The 18,350-nt window shown below is 46.8% G+C and overlaps 1 protein-coding gene across 3 annotated transcripts in view; it reads left to right on the top strand.

Moving 5' to 3' along the window:
* Positions 1–18,350, top strand: part of EFCAB5 (EF-hand calcium binding domain 5) — a 107,254-nt gene that overhangs the window by 49,631 nt on the left and 39,273 nt on the right. For 2 of the 3 annotated variants that reach the window (XM_040338574.1, XM_040338573.1), the window contains exons 10-11: positions 5,715–5,807; positions 7,424–7,516. In XM_040338574.1, the coding sequence (XP_040194508.1) occupies positions 5,715–5,807; positions 7,424–7,516 (186 nt within the window). The remainder of the gene's footprint in view (positions 1–5,714; positions 5,808–7,423; positions 7,517–18,350) is intronic. The other variant, XM_040338575.1, reaches the window with a different exon arrangement.

The raw sequence follows: 18,350 nt of genomic DNA, 5'->3' as shown, positions 1-18,350 counted from the left end.
AGTCCAGTCTGGAATTCACGATAGTTCCCACCACGACTGCTACGTCTTCTTTGGGGATAAATGGAATTAGTCTGCGTAGAAGGCGCATCAAATGGTGCGCCCCGCTGACTACTGACCCTATTTGTGCGTCCATTGTCATGAAGGTGTCAAACGTGACTCCCAGACTTTTGACTTTGGAGCTAGGGGCGATGATTTGTCCCAGGATGGGAGATGGTGTCCAGTTTGTTGTCGGTGGTTTCTTCCGACTGGCATCGAAGATAAAGAGTTCTGTTTTAGCACTATTGAGTTTGAGATAACTCTAAGGCCGGGTACTCACGACCAAACATGTATGGTGAAAGCGGTCCGTCGGACCGTTTCCACCATACATGTCTGCCAGAGGGCTTCTGTACGATGGTTGTACACACCATCGTACAGAAGTCCGCGCGTAAACAATACGCGGGGCGTGTCCGCGGTGTCGCCGCGTCGATGACGTGGTGTCGCCGCGACAATGACGCGGCGACGTGGGCGGCCCGCCTTTAAAATGCTTCCACGCATGCGTCGAAGTCATTCGACGCATGCGAGGGACGGCGGGCGCCTGGACATGTACGGTAGGTCTGTACTGACGACCGTACATGTCCGAGCGGGCAGAATTCCAGCGGACTGTTTTAAAACAAGTCCAGGAATATTTGTCTGCTGGGAAAAGGCCCGGCGGGCAAATGTTTGCTGGAATTCGGCCCGCTCGCGCCCACACACGACCAAACATGTCTGCTGAAACTGGCCTGCGGGCCAGTTTCAGCAGACATGTTTGCTCGTGAGTATGGGGCCTTAGGCCCCATACTCACGAGCAAACATGTCTGCTGAAACTGGCCCGCAGGCCAGTTTCAGCAGACATGTTTGGTCGTGTGTGGGCGCGAGCGGGCCGAATTCCAGCAAACATTTGCCCGCCGGGCCTTTTCCCAGCAGACAAATATTCCTGGACTTGTTTTAAAACAGTCCGCTGGAATTCAGCCCGCTCGGACATGTACGGTCGTCAGTACAGACCTACCGTACATGTCCAGGCGCCCGCCGTCCCTCGCATGCGTCGAATGACTTCGACGCATGCGTGGAAGCATTTTAAAGGCGGGCCGCCCACGTCGCCGCGTCATTGTCGCGGCGACACCGCGTCATCGACGCGGCGACACCGCGGACACGCCCCGCGTATTGTTTACGCGCGGACTTCTGTACGATGGTGTGTACAACCATCGTACAGAAGCCCTCTGGCAGACATGTATGGTGGAAACGGTCCGACGGACCGCTTTCACCATACATGTTTGTCCGTGTGTACCCGGCCTTAGTCATCCAGTTTTCTATTGAAGAGAGACATTTCTCTAATCTGAGATGATGATCCTTTTTATGGCAGATGCGAAAATACAACTGCGTGTCGTCTGCATAAGAGTGATAAAGTAGTTCATGGCTACTGATAATATCAAAGAGAGGATGAAGATAGATATTAAACAGCACTGGTGATAGGGGGGATCCTTGGGGGACCCCACATGGCACCGTGCGTTTTTCTGACGTGAAGGATCCCAGTTTCACTGTTTGTGATCGGTTTCCAAGAAAAGAGGAGAACCATGGTAAGGTATCTTCTGAGACTCCGGCGACTTCTGTTAGTCGTCTCAGTAGCAATTTATGGTCTACTGTGTCAAAAGCTGCGCTTAGGTCCAGCAGAACCAGGAGACAGGATTCTCCTTCGTCTGCGGCCTCGAGTGCATCGTCCCATATTTTCAGTAAGGCCGTTTCTGTCCCGTGTCCGGGACGGAACCCGGATTGAAATGGATCGAGTAGGTTGTGGGTGTCCAGATGCTGTTGCAGCTGATTTACCACCACTTTCTCCATTATCTTGGACAGAGCATTTAGACCTGTTATGGGACGGCGGTGAGTTGGGTCCATAGGATCCAAATTAGGTTTTTTCAAGATCGGCAAGATTGTGCCCTCTTTCAACAGGGAAGGCACTATGCCTTCCTTAAATGACTGATTTATAAGCTGCGTGATCGGAGGCGCCAGGATGTCGGCACATTCCTTCAGTAGCTTAGTGGGAATGATGTCATTTGGTGCTGTGCTGTTGCGCAGCACACCAATGAATTTTTTTGTTGTATCAATGGAGATGGGTTCCAAAGTGAACTTAGTTGATTGTAGAGGCGTTCTGTCGTTGTTTTGATTGAAGACGGGGCTGAGTGGAGTATTGTTTTGCCGAATACTTACCCAAATTTTTTCAATTTTGTTGATGAAGAAATCCGATAGTTCGTTGCAGAACTCTTGGGTGTCTGAAGTGGGGACTTCTAGACATCCAGGGTTCATGGTCTGGGTGACCATCCTGAAGAGTTCGCGTGGGCGATTCATTGCGCTGTTAATCACCCTGGAGAAGTGAAGTTTTTTGGTTTTGAAAATTTCCTTGTGATAATGCGTTGTTACTGCTTTGTAGAAGTTGAGGTGCTCTTCTGACGGACTTCTTTTCCAGGCGGCTTCCGCCCTCCTGCGCTCTTGCTTCAATAGCGACAGCTCGTTATTGAACCAGCTGGACTTTTTTTCCCGGCTGCGGAGTTTGCGCTTTGGAGCTGCTAAGTCGGCTGACTGTAGCAGAGCTGCATTAATGGCATCCAAAGTATCTGAGGCTGCTAGCTGGGGAGGAATAGCCCCAATTCGGTTTCCCAGGGTAGATCTGAAGAGTTCCGAGTGGAGCTTCCTGTGAGATCTAGCCCAGTGTATTGTCACCGGCTTGGGTACTTTCATGACTAATGGAGTTCTGGGGATTATGAAGCTAATTGCATGGTGGTCTGTCCATGGCAAAGGTTCATTTCCCAAAATGTTTATTTTCAGATTTTGTCTGAAAATTAGGTCGAGTGTGTGACCTGAAGCATGAGTTGGTCCGCGTATAAGTTGTTGAAGTCCTAATCCTTCCAGGTGGTCGATGCAGGCATCCGCGATGGGATCCTGTGAGGAGTTAGCCCACAAATTGAAATCCCCGAGCAGCAAAAGATGATTGCTGCTAAGGGAGTAAGTGGAAATGAACTCCGTTAATGCTGAAATCAACTGCGATTTGGGCCCAGGGGGCCTATAGCAGAGGAGAATGTGAACGGTCTCCTGAGAATGAGCTTGAAGTTGAAGCGTAAGGGTTTCCATAAAAGGTAGAGGATTTTGAAGGACCGGTTTAGTGATTGCAATATGCGACTTATGAATCACCGCCAGGCCTCCTCCCCTTTGCCCTATTCTATTTTCCGTTAAGATACGATAGTTTGCTGGCACCAATTCTCCAAGAATGGTGTTGCAATCGTCCGACAGCCAACTTTCCGTAATAAAGAGGCAGTCTAGATCGTTTTGTAGTAAGAAATCATGGATTTCTGATCGGTGTTTAACTGCTGATCTAGTGTTAAGCAAGGCACAAGATATGTGCCTGAGCTGTATTGAATGATTGAAATTTTTGATGATCGATCGATGATCGAACCTCAAAAGTTGATCTGATTTTAAGGCTATTGTGGTGGCGGCAGGTATTGTAGTTGCGAATTGTCTCAGACCCCAAATGGTTTCTGCAGAGTATCGCAACTTAACCATTGTTGCCCGTCACCGAGGGCTGGAGTGCGGGCGTAAGGTGAGAGAGGATTCGAGAATCCTAGCTCAAGGGGAGTTTAGGTTTTTTGGTCCAGAGGAAGGCAAAAAAACCCTAGGCAAGCTGGCCAATGTGCTGCGGCAGGGAAAAAAATTCCTTCCTGATCCCTGAAGGCGATCGGCTCAAAACCCTGGATCAAAAGACAGACGGCTAAGGAGGGGAAAAAAAGGGGGGGGGGGATGCTGGGTGTCACTGCTGCTGGGGTAAACCAAAATACTGGCCGCCAGGCAAAGTACAGGACCCGGGCTGGGGGGGGGCTGTCAGCTTGGTAAAAATAATATTTACCGATGAAGTTGCTGAACAGGGGGCCTCTGGGGGTGTGGGGGTTGAAAAACTAGAGCAATCTATGCTTAGGAAGTTAATAAAGAGAGAAATGAACGGCGCGCCGGTAGGCCGCGGCTGAAGCCGCGGACTTTCCTAAGGTGCGGCGGCCGCGAGAAGGAGCAGGCTGGCGCGGGGGTGAAAAAGCACCAAAAAACGCCGGAAATACACCCAGGGGGGGTGACTTGGGATCACCACAAGAGCGGGTGGCCGTGCGGGCGATGATGCCGGCGAGAGATTGTATAGAGAGCCGCAGTGTGGGGTCAGAGTGACGGCTGCCCTGATAAGGACGGCCGTCCGTGGATCCCCAGGATGTCGGGCCCTGAGAGGCAGGGTCTTACCTGCGGAGGTAAAGAGGAGTCCTTGTGGAGAGCGAGGTGCTGTTTCCTGGTTCCAGGGAGCTGTTTCAAGGAGCGTCTAGCCTAGCAGCTGCCTAGCCTCTGACTGCCAGGTCTGGGTGGAAGCAGGCTCGTATGCGGAAGGTCCGAAGCGCCCTACTCCACCGCTGACACTGACTGAACTGACTGACTGACTGTGTAGGTACATTTATGCAGGCTTGGCTTGTGGCCAAGCATGTCTGTTTTTTTTCTGGGTTTTGCAGAACCAAGGGAGAGCTGGGTGACTCACTGGATGACTCACAGGCAGCATCACTGAGACCTCCCTCTTATTTCTAGAATGTGTTGAAACCTTCTAGAAAGATGGGAGGGGAAGTGAGGTGGAGCTGTCTGGAGTATTCTGAGGGCCCTGACCAATCCCCAACTTGGGTTGGCATGGGGCAGGTCCCCTCAAATACTCTGGGTCAGCCCAGCTGGGGAGGAGTTGTTTTGGTGGAAGCTGGAGATGGAGTGTTAGGCTGTCGTGGCCTTTGAGGGAGCTCACCAGTCTGGAGGGGGAGGCACTGGGAGCAAGGAGGACAGTGGGAGAACACTGCCTGTCAAGTCTCCAGGAGCATCAGGAACAGCCAAGGGCTGGTGGGTGACACACAGTCAGGAGAACTAGGAGGCACGCCTGAGAGGACTGGGATGGAGTAGTCTGGGATAGGTGAAGAGCCAGTCAGGAGAACTGTGGTTGCATGGGCAGTGGAAAGGGGTAGCCAGGAGGGCTGGCAGTGCCTGAAGAGGTGGTACTGGGAGCAGTAGCCACATGTGGGACAACTAGCACAAAGGACTACCATTCTTGCTACACCATAGGGGCCCGACGTCCATGCTTGCAAAGGGCATTTGCTTTGGGCCTGACAGAGTCAATGTCAGTTCCCCACAACAGTGCTAGCTAGTCCTGGGAGTGATAGTCTGCAAGCAAGTGTTTGTGCTGGAGGTTGAGGAGAAGAGATTGCATACAGTATGCCGAGTGTATATCATTCAGTCCCAATGAATATTTCTTCAATCAAGTGGGCATCCCATATGTACCCCACCCCCATCCAAGTTTAATTTACCTTTTAAAACAAATAAAGTGCAAGGCCTTCTTTTTGACTTGTTGTGTTTGGAAATATATGTGACTGGCTATGCAGGGCGGGAGACGAACCACAATCACCAGCGGCCCCTACGCGGGTCGCGCTACACAAAGTACCTTTCCTTGGCATAGTTTTGGATATTATGCTTTGCACGCATGTTGATGTGTAGAAGTTCTAATTGTTTTAGTCGCAATGTGTATGAAAACCCTAACACTACTGTATCCATAAGACCAATTGGATGTTGTTCTATTAGCTAATAATCACAGATGTCCTGTGAACATTGCAATGGATCTTTGTTTAATATTAATGATTTTTATATAGGTACAGCAGATACAACAGAGAATGGACAAGCTTCACAAGTGGAAGACAATGGCAGCAGAGACTCACACTTTATTGAGGGAAAACCTTGGTCAGGTAACTCTACGATCCCCTCACAACTTAAAGTTCAACTCATTGACTAGCTTAAGCTCATTAACTTGTGCTATTGCTAGTGTGCATGGCCTTTTGAGATTTGTTATTATCAGTTTATGTTTTGCTTTTATACTTCCCTACAAATTAGACATGGGAAAATGTATGAGAGATGATCTGAAAGGCCTGTGTGGACTATCCCTTAGTGCACTATCCCACTATAAAAAAAACTGTGGTCATCTAAATCTGATGGATATTGGTAGGCATTACATGAATAATGCCCTGTACACACAATCGGTTCATCTCGTGAAAACGGTCTGATCGATTTTTTTATCAGATATCCGATGAAGCTGACTTTCATCAGTCTTGCCTACACACCATCAGTTAAAAAAACGATTGTCTCAGAACGTGGTAACGTAAAACACAACGACGTGCTGAGAAAAATTAAGTTCTGAGCATGCGTTGATTTTAAACCGATGGATTTCCCCACAGACGATCGTTTTTTTCTATCGTTTTTTTAACCATCAGATAATTCTAAAACAGGTTCTAAGTTTTTTTCACCGATGGGAAAAAAACTGATGGGGCCCACACACGATCGGTTCGTCTGATGAAAACGGTCCATTAGACCGTTTTCATCAGACGAACCGATCAGGTGTACGCGGCATAAGACTTAGGATTGTGCCGGGAGATTAAAAGGGCTTCTATGATGATGATTTATACACTGACAGATGTGGTAATCATCATGTATGTCATGCTGCTGAGTTACTAATTCTTGCCGTTACTAATACCAGGTTCATGTGTAGAATGGTTTCCATTTGTAATTTAGATTTTTCCTTTTCCTTAATCACTGCATTACTTACCTTTAATATCTCCTCTCTATGTGGTTTCATGACAATTTCTGCAAATTATTTATGCTTAAAACATTCTCTGACATTATACTGTCAAATAATCTAAACACTGTTATTGTTAAATTGAGCAACACCTATCTCCATTCTAAACTCTACCAGCCATTAACTGACATTTTGTGTGAAAGTGGATAGCATTTTAATGGTACAGGCTTACAATCATAAAGGATATTGGTCCCGTCCCTTACCATTGAGTCATAGCTATGACTAAGCACTGATTGTTTGTGCGAAACGCGTCAGATTTTTTACCCCACTGCTTGCTGTGCTGTGTTTTGTAGTGCCTTTTATCCTTTTTTCACCAATAAAGGCTACCTTTTTAGGTTCATCTTGGTGTGCGGCTGTCCTTGAATTCCTTTCATTGATTTTTTGCCTTGTGCATTGCCAGCACCCACGGTCTTTGAGGAGGACATTTGATTGCTTATTGCATTTGCCTGGAGCGGCGGTCTCTTTTTCTTCCCTTAACCATTGATGTCTGGCCATTTATGATTATATAGCTGTCTGTAAGTCTGTGGCTGTCCATCAATGTCTGTGGCTCCCTTTATCTATTGTCCTGTATGTTCGTCTTGGTGGACAAATCTATCCATGTATTCACTTGCACAAATGCAAATTCTGTAAAATGTCATGCAATGGTAGACTTTTGGGCTAATTTACTAAAGGAATTGAGAATATTCACACAATAAAATGTATGAATTAATTATTCCTTGTTTATTTTTATAGGTGATCTGCTGACTTCAGATCTGGCTATCCAGTACAGTTCATATGGTGATAGAAGTCAAGATGAGTGTCATGACACAGTCTCCAAATTCACTGGTAATTATAGTGAGCTAGCAAATATGGCCAGGGAGATGGTGTGAATAGGGAGGTCAAATAGAAGGGAGATGCTGTGATTGGGGGGGGGGGGGTGAAGTAGGTGGGGTGAAGGTGCTGTGACCAGGGGGGTTGGTGAGAAGGATGGGAGCAGACACTGTAAGCAGGGGGGGGGGGGGGTTAATATGTGTGCAAGAGAGCTGTTGTGACCAGGGGAGGTAAGGTAGATGGGAGAAAGGCTACCTAAGGAAGTCAAGTGGGAGGAAGGTACTGTGATCAGTAGGAGGGTAATATCTCATAGTTCCATAGGTGTGCACAGCCTATTGCATTAGGGTGTGCACCCCAAAGCCTAAACACACACTACCGATCACTCACGATGTTCATTCAGAAAGGGAAGGGGCCAGGAAATTACACATTTACTGGCTCCTACCACACTCTTAAAACATCCCAGGAGCAACAGCAGATAGAAAAGGAGGGAAGCTGGCAATGCTACAGGGGGAGATGGGAGCCAGGGCAGTAGAGGGAATGTGTGCTGCACAGGGTGATTAGGGTGTGCCTGGGCACACCTGGCACACACTGTGCGCACGCCTATGCATAGTTCCTTCTTCTCCTCTGTTTTCCCTTTTATCCTATTCAAAATTAAAAACATTATTGCACTTCCACTGTATTCTATAAGATGCATCCTGCAGTACTATAACCAGGATCTGCTGCAGGAAGGGTACATTCATACTGCAGGTCTTACTAGGGGTTTGGATATGAGTCCTTGAGAATTGTTTCACTTTTTTAAAGATTCTGCACAACATGTACACTTCATGGCATACTTATTTGAAATTAGTTTGGAATGTGCAATATATGACTGTATTTTAGAGCTGCACAATAAATCGTTAAAAAAAAATCGTGCTCTCAATTCAACCCCCCTGACGATCTCCAATGCAGAGTTTGCCGATTCTTTCATATAAAAAGTGGAGAGACTTATCGGCTCACTGTCAAAACAAAATATCGAGCATTCTGCCAAGTTTTTAACAGGAAACATTGTAACTAACTCTTCCTTCTTGGATCGAAGGGATAAACTTCTGTGTGTGTGTAAAGAAAAAATCCAGGCAGTCTGCCAAATTTGTAACAAAATTAAACATTGTAACTAACTTTCTTTAGGCAAACTTCTGAGTGTAAATACAGGAATTTTAACCACTTAAAGTCCAAATCTTTTTTGACACTTGTTTCTTAAAGTGGAGTTCCACCCAGGAATTTTTTTTTAGCCCAAAAATCCTAAAAAAAATAGAAAAAAAAAATTATACTCACCCGAAATACTTGTTGCTATGCGGAAGTCCATAATCTGCCTCTTCCGTAGCCGCGGTCTGTCTTCTTCCTTCATCTTCTTCTAGTGAATGGGGCGTGCTGCTTTCTGGGAACTGTGTGTGTTCCCAGAGAGCAGCCGCCCATTCACAAGTCGGCGCGAGACTCGTGCATGCACAGTAGGAAACGGGCAGTGAAGCCATAAGGGTTCACTGCCTGTTCCCCTTAGTGTAAATGGCGGCGCAGGACCTGCACCAATTGAGGGATCGGCATCGGGGGGCCATCAGCGCAGGCGAGTAGGACAGGTAAGTGTCCTTATTAAAAGTCAGCAGTTACACTGTTAGTAGCTGCTGACTTTAAAAAAAAAAGAAATTTGCGGGTGGAATCCCGCTTTAAGTTAAAAATCAATATTTTTTGCTAGAACATTTCGATTTTTTTTTATAGAGAGGGGGTCTGATTATACAAAATCCCTCCTATTGGCCTTTCTAAGCCTACTGACCATAGTTCAAAGGCCATACAGTGCATTATGATTATAAAAAAATTTTTTTTTAGGTGAAACAAATTTGCCAGAACCATGCATCTCAAACCTGCAGGATTAACCTCAAACCCATGATAGTGGCCATTCTGAACCTTATCCCTAGGACTAAGCATGTGATCATGCAATTACCACTAAACCTTTATGTCCTGTGCCATGTGAAAATAGCTTTTTATAGGGCAGCCAAAGTTCACTTTGATGTGGTTCTTTGCACGTACTCTTGTATTTTATTTGCTAGATCAAAGGGAATGTCTGGCAGCCAGAACACACATATCATATGTTCTCCTTGGAACAAAGTGGGTTCATTGAAATACTCTAACTCTGTACTCAGAAACCAGTACTTGTAAAATGTTTTCTTTTCTCTATAATATGATATGGTAGACTACAAGGACAACTAACGCCTGGTGCCCTGTCAATGGAAAACAAAACAAATACTATTCTGTTTCTCAGCATGAAAATAGTTATATAATAATATGCATACTTTTAGTGGTATGACCTCTGCTGGCTCATGACCAAAGTGTGGCAAAAAAAAAAAAAAAAACTTGATTTTTTTTTTTAGCCAGTTGTGGGCACTGTGGGGGAGAGTTACTAAAATTGGTACACTCATAATCTCGTGCAGGTGTGCATAGTAACCAATCGGCTTCCGGGTTTTATTATCAGAGCTTAATTTAACAAGCTGAAGTTAGAAGCTGATTGGTTACTATGCACAGCTCCTGAGTGTTCCAGTTTTAGTAAAGCTCCCCCTGTATGTTTTATTAAAGTTACTTTATATATCATTGCCAAAAATTTAAAACCAAGGAATACATCACCTATTTCTTCTGATATTAATGTTTGTCCTATAAATTTCTAAACGAAGGAATATAAAACGTTTGTTCCCTGTGTCATACCTTACAAGCAGCTGAGTGAGAAACAGTGCTACTGAAGGAGCAATGGAGATTATTACTTGATGTCTACATTGTCCCCTTGCCTCATACTAACCAGTGTTCTGAATATAACTTGCCAACGAATAATAGCTAGGGACTGTGTAGGGGAAACTGCTTCTTTGAAGAGATCCTACTGTTATGTGTTACATGGTTGCAAAGTTGATATATTAATAAAATGCAACCCCAATTCCAAAAGAATTGGGACACTGTGTACGCTGTGTAAAATTTACATAAAAACAGAATGCAATGATCTGCAAATCTCATAAACTCATATTTTATTCACAATATACACAGAAAACATATCACATGTTTAAACTGAGAAAATATAAAATTTTAGGAAAAAAATAAGGTAATTTTGAAATTGATGGCAACAACACATCTCAAAAAAATATGGGACAGGGCTTTGTTTACCACAGTGTAACATCTCCTCTTCTTCTTTCAATCTTCTTTTATTTGTTTTTAAATAGCAAAGCAAAAATACACAGAACCCTAGGAGGCATTCCTCTGGTTTAAATCAGTCAACTCATATATAAGGGGGTTATATACCTGACAATTCAGACAGTACAACAAAAAATAATAATTCGCTTTTCGCCCTGTCATTCCTGTCCTTCTCCATACATAACCGGGGATCGGGGAAAGAGAAAAAAAATCCGTAATACATTATATAATTCTCTCTTATGCTAATTCTCTTCCCCGTTACCCCAAATCTACTTCATTAATCCACTCCCCTAATACCATTTTGCCTCCGTACCCTTTTGCCCCCGTCCCAGCAGGAAATCCATGTCCCGTCGAGATTGGGGCAAGTACTCTGTCCCTCTCTGCCTTACCTCCCCTTTATCCCCCCATCTGTAAAGTAACCCAAAAAACAAAATCCCAGCAGTCAGACGAACAAAACAAAGCAAAGCAAAACAAAACAAAACACCAAAAAAAAAAAAAAAAAGAGACCCCCCCCCCCGGACCTCCCCACGTCCCCCCCTCAATCCACATCTATCAAGGCCTTACCCTCCTCCGAGTATCTAAATATGTTCCACTCCGCCCACGTTTCCAAATATACCTTCCGTTTCTGCCTTGAGGTCCATACCAAGTCCTCCATTCTGTTCAGGTCTTCCACTCTATTGAGCCACATCCTAATAGTTGGAGGCCGTGTCTGCTTCCACATCCCTGGGATACATGCCCGGGCTGCATTTAAAAGGTGGCACACCATCGTTTTCCTATATCTCCTCACTGACATCTCTGTATCTTGCAACATAAAGAAGGACCACTCGTCTGGTAGTTGTTCCCTACTGAATCTTTGCGTTATTTCTCGGACCCTGCTCCAGTATCTTAAAATCTTGGGGCAGGCCCAGAAGATATGTATTAAAGTTCCTCCTCTCTTCCCGCACCTCCAACATCTGTCTATCATATCTGAGTAGCACTTATTCAGTACCTCCGGAGTCCGGTACCACTGTGACAAAATTTTATAATTCATCTCTTGTGTCTTTACACACATAGAGGATTCAAAAATATTCCGAATTATTTTGTTCTTTTGCTCTTCTGTAAAAGGCCTTCCCAATTCACGCTCCCATTTATTAAAAAAAGGTATCTGTGACTCCTCTGTTGGGTTATTCAAAAGCTCACTAATTCTCGATAGGGAGTGCCGTAAAGTCCCCCCCCCACTACAATACCTCTCAAACCTTGTCAAACTTCGGCCGTATCTGGCCGGAGATTTCAAAGTATCAAGGTAATGTTGTAGTTGTAAAGACCGCCAAAAGTCAAGTTGATAGGGTAACTCACCCATTGTCATCTCCTGCCTAGTGATCCAAGCCCCCTCCTTCAGGAAGTGCGAAGCCTGGAACCGCCCCTGTTCTATTAATTTACAAAATGGTCCTTTCGTCCAACCTGGTTTGAACTGTGGGTTTCCCAGAATTGGGAAGAGCGGTGAATCCTCCGTTGATAGAATCCCTCTGACGAATAACTTATGTGCCACCCGGAGAGTGGGACCTATCAACGGATGATTCTTAATATCCATTGAGAGCCCCCGATAGCACCATGCTGCCCTCTGCAGCATACATCCGCATTGATCTTGCTCTAGCCCTGGCCATAACTTATCTCCAGAATGTCTGCTCCAGTCAATAAGTCGACACAATAACGCCGCCTGGTAATATCTATAAAGATCCGGGGCCGCTATTCCTCCATCCCGTTTAGCCAGTGATATTACGCAAGCCTTTATTCTTGGACGTTTATTCGCCCAGATAAATCTATTAATAAGGGACTGTGCTTGTTTGAAAAAAAAATTTGGTATTGCAATCGGGAGGGTCTGAAAGAGGTACAGAAATTTAGGTAATATGCTCATTTTGATGATGCTGGATCTCCCAAACCACGAATGGAACCCCCTCTGCCATCCATCCAGGAGGGCCCGGGTTTTGGACAATAAGGGTACAAAATTAAGTTTAAAAACTTGTGTTAAGTCCGCCGGGATGGATGTACCCAGATATGTAAGGGAGGTGTCCGACCATCTAAATCTGAACTTTAATTTAAATTTCCTTAATTCTCTCCCTGGAATCGCCACTCCCATCGCCTCTGATTTATCATAGTTAATCTTAAAATTTGACCACTCTCCATACACACTTAGGGCCAAATCCTCAGCCAGGCGGCGTAACTTAACTTTCAGCAGTTAAGTTACACTGACTTAAAGTTTTTACCTAAGTGCCTGATCCTCAAAGCACTTACGTAAAAATTTCAAGCAGTGTAAGTTAAGTGCCGCCGTCGTAAGGCGTTCCTCCTCTCCGGGGGGCGTTTACAATTTAAATGAGGCGCGCTCCCGCGCCGGCCGTACTGCGCATGCGCGTGACGTCATTTTCCCGACGTGCATCGCGCGAACGTAATTGACGCCGGGCGGCTTTGTGGATTGCGACGGGACACTAAAGTTACGACGGGTGAAAAAAAGACGCGCCGGGAAAACAAATAATTTTAAAAAAAAATGACAGCGTCGCTCGGCATGCATTCCTGAGGGAGAACTCCATGCCAATTTTCAATGAAAAAAACGGCATGGGTTCCCCCTCAGGAGCATACCAGGCCCTTAGGTCTGGTATGGGTTGTAAGGAGACCCCCCTCCGCCGCAAAATTGACGTAGGGGGTCCCCCTACAATCCATACCAGACCCGTATCCAAAGCACGCTACCCGGCCAGCCAGGAAGGGAGTGGGGACGAGCGAGCGCCCCCCCCCCCTCCTGAGCCGTGCCAGGCCGCGTGCCCTCAACATGGGGGGGTTGGGTGCTCTGGGGCAGGGGGGCGCACTGCGGGCCCCCCCACCCCAGAGCACCCTGTCCCCATGTTGATGAGGACAGGACCTCTTCCCGACAACCCTTGCCATTGGTTGTCGGGGTCTGCGGGCGGAGGCTTATCGGAATCTGGGAGTCCCCTTTAATAAGGGGGCCCCCAGATACCGGCCCCCCACCCTAAGTGAATGGATATGGGGTACATCGTACCCCTATCCATTCACCTGTAGGCAAAAAGTAAAAGTTAATAAACACACAACACAAGGCTTTTTAAAATATTTTATTATTCTGCTCCGGACGCCCCCCCTGTCTTCGTTATTAGCTCAATTACCAGGGGGGGCTTCTTCTTCCACTCTCCGGGGGTCTTCTCCGCTCTCCGGGGGTGTTCCGCTCTCCGGGGGGGGGCTTCTCCGGACTCCGGGGGGCTTCTTCCATCTTCTCCCCTCTTCCGCTCTTGACTCGGCGAACCCCGGTTCTTCTGCAGCTGTCCGGTGCCTTCTTCTTCAGCGCTGGCTGCCTGCTATGTTTGTGTGTTAGCTCAATTTCAAACAGGCAGCCGGCGCGGTCTTCTGTGACGCCAGGGTCTTCTGGTCTTCTGTTCTTCCGATGTTGCCTCGTCGCCTGTTGTCGCTGTAATGATGGAAGCGCGCCTTGCATCCCATTTATATAGGCATCACCGTCCCATCATGCTCCGGTAGGTACCCACGTGGTGGGTGCACGTGGGTAGGCACCCACCACGTGGGTACCTACCGGAGCATGATGGGACGGCGATGCCTATATAAATGTGATGCAAGGCGCGCTTCCATCATTACAGCGACAACAGGCGACGAGGCAACATCGGAAGAACAGAAGACCAGAAGACCCTGACATCACAGAAGACCGCGCCGGCTGCCTGTTTGAAATCGAGCTAACACACAAACATAGCAGGCAGCCAGCGCTGAAGAAGAAGGCACCGGACAGCTGCAGAAGAACCGGGGTTCGCCGAGTCAAGAGCGGAAGAGGGGAGAAGATGGAAGAAGCCCCCCGGAGTCCGGAGAAGCCCCCCCCGGAGAGCGGAACACCCCCGGAGAGCGGAGAAGACCCCCGGAGAGTGGAAGAAGAAGCCCCCCCTGGTAATTGAGCTAATAACGAAGACAGGGGGGGCGTCCGGAGCAGAATAATAAAATATTTTAAAAAGCCTTGTGTTGTGTGTTTATTAACTTTTACTTTTTGCCTACAGGTGAATGGATAGGGGTACGATGTACCCCATATCCATTCACTTAGGGTGGGGGGCCGGTATCTGGGGGCCCCCTTATTAAAGGGGACTCCCAGATTCCGATAAGCCTCCGCCCGCAGACCCCGACAACCAATGGCAAGGGTTGTCGGGAAGAGGTCCTGTCCTCATCAACATGGGGACAGGGTGCTCTGGGGTGGGGGGGCCCGCAGTGCGCCCCCCTGCCCCAGAGCACCCAACCCCCCCATGTTGAGGGCACGCGGCCTGGCACGGCTCAGGAGGGGGGGGGGCGCTCGCTCGTCCCCACTCCCTTCCTGGCTGGCCGGGTAGCGTGCTTTGGATACGGGTCTGGTATGGATTGTAGGGGGACCCCCTACGTCAATTTTGCGGCGGAGGGGGGTCTCCTTACAACCCATAACAGACCTAAGGGCCTGGTATGCTCCTGAGGGGGAACCCATGCCGTTTTTTTCATTGAAAATTGGCATGGAGTTCTCCCTCGGGAATGCATACCAAATGCCGTCGCTTGAATGGGCCTTTACAAGGTGTGACTAACTTTACACTTTGTAAAAGCAGCCCTAGTTTTACACCAGGCAAACTAACACTTACGGCGTAAAAACTAGGTACAAAAGCTTTGAGGATCGCCCTAAGTGCTAATTTGCATACTAACAGAGGCATTTCGACTCGAAATGCCCCCAGTGGCGGATGCGGTACTGCATCCTAAGATCCGGCAGTGTAAGTCCCTTACAGATGTCGGATCTTCTGCCTAACTTAGGAAAACTGCTTCTGAGGATCAGTTCCAAAGTTAGAACCAGAGATACGACGGCTTACGCCGGAGTATCTCTTTTGTGGATATGGCCCTTAGTTCTTGTATCAGATTGGGAAGGGATTCCATCGGGCTGGTCAGACTAAACATCATGTCATCTGCATATGCTGAACATTTATATTCTGTACCTCCCAGAGACACCCCCTTAATACCAGAATTCAGCCGTATCCTACTCAAGAGTGGCTCCATCGTCAGAGCAAACAATAGCGGCGATAAGGGACATCCCTGCCTAGTCCCATTGGAAAGTTTAAAGGGTGATGACAGTATTCCATTCACTCTGACCTGCGCCACCGGGTGTGTATAGTTGCTTGCAATCCATTGCAACATCTTTCTACCAAACCCCATGTGTCTTAATACTGCAAACATAAATTGCCAGTTTATCCGGTCAAATGCTTTTTCTGCATCCGTTCCAAAAAAGACACATGGGGTTCGGGAAGTACCAACCAGGTGGATCAGGTTCATAGTCTTAACAGTATTGTCTCGAGCCTCCCGCATCTGCACAAATCCCACCTGGTCTTTGTGAACCAATCCTGGAATGTTCCGCTGAACTCTCCCCGCCAGAATCCTAGCAAAGAGCTTCAGGTCTTCGTTCAACACAGAGATCGGTCTACAATTCCCACATTGTGAGGGATCCTTTCCTTCCTTAGGAATAACTGCTATCACCGCCTTCAATGAGTCAGGGTGGAATGCACCCGAGTCCCCTAAGCCATTAAACATTTTTATCATAAATGGGCCCAACTCTGACAGGAAGGCTCTATAGTATTGAATGGTGTACCCATCCGGTCCCGGTGCTTTCCCCCCTTTCCCCTTTTTCACTGCCTCCTGTAGTTCCTCTATTGTAATGGGTTTTTCCATCTCTTGACTCATTTCTGATGTTAGACTCGGGATGCCCGAGGATGCTATGTAGTTACCCATTTCCGCCTTATCCTGCGAACTTATTTGCAAATTATATAGAGAACTGTAAAAGTCTCCAAATCTCCCTGCTATCTCTCTAGGTAACAAAATTTTCTCTCCGCCTGTGCCCTGAATTATTGGAATATAGGTCTTAGTCTGTTGTTCTTTTAACAAGCTTGCCAGTTGTTTCCCGCTCTTATTCCCAAACTCATAGTCCTGCCTTCTACCGTTTTGTATAGCCCTTTTAGCTCTATATAAAAGTATTTCTGTAATCTGCCTACGGGCCGCCCGTAAATCCCGTTCTAACTCTGGGTTAGGGTACTGTTTATGTCTTGTTTCCAAACTTGCAATCTCTGTCATTAAAGATGTTACCTTCAGCTCCCTTTCTCTCTTGATCCTTGACCCAACCTTCATCAGAACCCCCCTTATTACCGCCTTATGAGCCTCCCAAACCACTCCCAGATTACAATTGGGGATATCGTTAGTCTCGAAGTACCACTTTATTTCCTTCCGTACCTCCTCTAATATAGCCTCCTCCTGTAGTAAACTTTCATTCAATCTCCATGACCCGGACCCTAGGGGCCGGGAGTCTCCTAACGCGTATCTCAAAAGAATTGGGGCATGGTCTGTCCACGTAATCTCTCCTATTTCAACCTCTTTTACAGAATGTAACTGATTGTGTGGAATAAAGTAGTAATCTATCCGCGAATAACTCTTGTGCGGGATAGAGTAAAAGGAGTAGTCTCGTTCCCCCGGATGCATCAGTCTCCATATATCTATTAATCTTGCCTGTTGTAACATGTGTTGGATACGCTTCCGGGTTCCCCCCCTGACTGATGATCCACCAGTTGATGTATCTACCTTTGAGTCTAATGGCATGTTCAAGTCTCCTCCCATTAACAACTGGCCTTCCTGAAAACCTGCCAAGTTATCCAAGAATTTTCTCATGAAGCGATCTTGTTGTGTATTGGGGGAGTAAAAAGTAGCCAGGGTTATTATCATACCCGCTATAGTTCCTTTCACAGCTAGATACTGCCCCCCTGGATCCACCAACGATTCTGTAAATGACCATGGGGTGTTTTTTGAAATTAAAATAGAGACTCCCCCCCTTTTAGCCTCTGGATTCGTTGCGTGATATACCCATGGGAACGATCTACTTACAAGAAAGAGTGCTCCCCCCGTCTTGAAATGGGTCTCTTGTATTAAAGCAATGTTACTTCCCCTTTTTTTCAAGTCTTGCACCAAAATCTTCCTTTTTTCGGGTATATTTAAACCCTTGGCATTAATTGATAACACCGCCAGAGGGTCCATCTCCAATCCAATGAAATGCCCCAAGGGGGTATCACACTCTCTTCTAACCAGCAGTATCGGGTCAGGTCGCAGCGGGGAGGTCCGTGGGGGGGGGGGCGGAGAAAAGAAAAAGGGTGGAGAAAAGAAGAGAAAGGGAAAAAAAAAAAAAAAAATTTAGAGAGCCCCCTCCCCCCTCCCTCCCAAAAAATAAATAAAAATTAAAATAAAAAGGAAAAAAAAAGGGGAAAAATATATTTTTTATTAAATAAAATAAAATAAAACAAAACGTAACAAAACCCCCCTACTCTAGGATGATATCAGTGGACGGCGGTGAGGAGATCATAAGCCTCCCCCCCCTCCAAAGACGTCACTAAGCCAATGCTTTTACACTCTCAACCCCTATACCCTATGAGTGTTGGCCTAATCGGGGGAATTCACCCACGCCTCTCCCGGTGAGGGATCCTCCTCATCCCCCCTCCACAGCTCCTTCCAGTACTCACAAAAAAAAAAAAAAAATTAATTTGGTCCCACTAAAAGTTATTACCCACTCCCCGGGGCAGGGGGGGGAAAAAAGAAGAAAGGAGAGGCGGGGGGCGGTCCCCATAAAAAA

This window comes from Rana temporaria, chromosome 2, assembly GCF_905171775.1.
Source record: "Rana temporaria chromosome 2, aRanTem1.1, whole genome shotgun sequence".
Taxonomy (NCBI): domain Eukaryota; kingdom Metazoa; phylum Chordata; class Amphibia; order Anura; family Ranidae; genus Rana; species Rana temporaria.
Note: the sequence above shows the minus strand (reverse complement) of the source record. Positions and strands in the feature narration are given on the sequence as shown.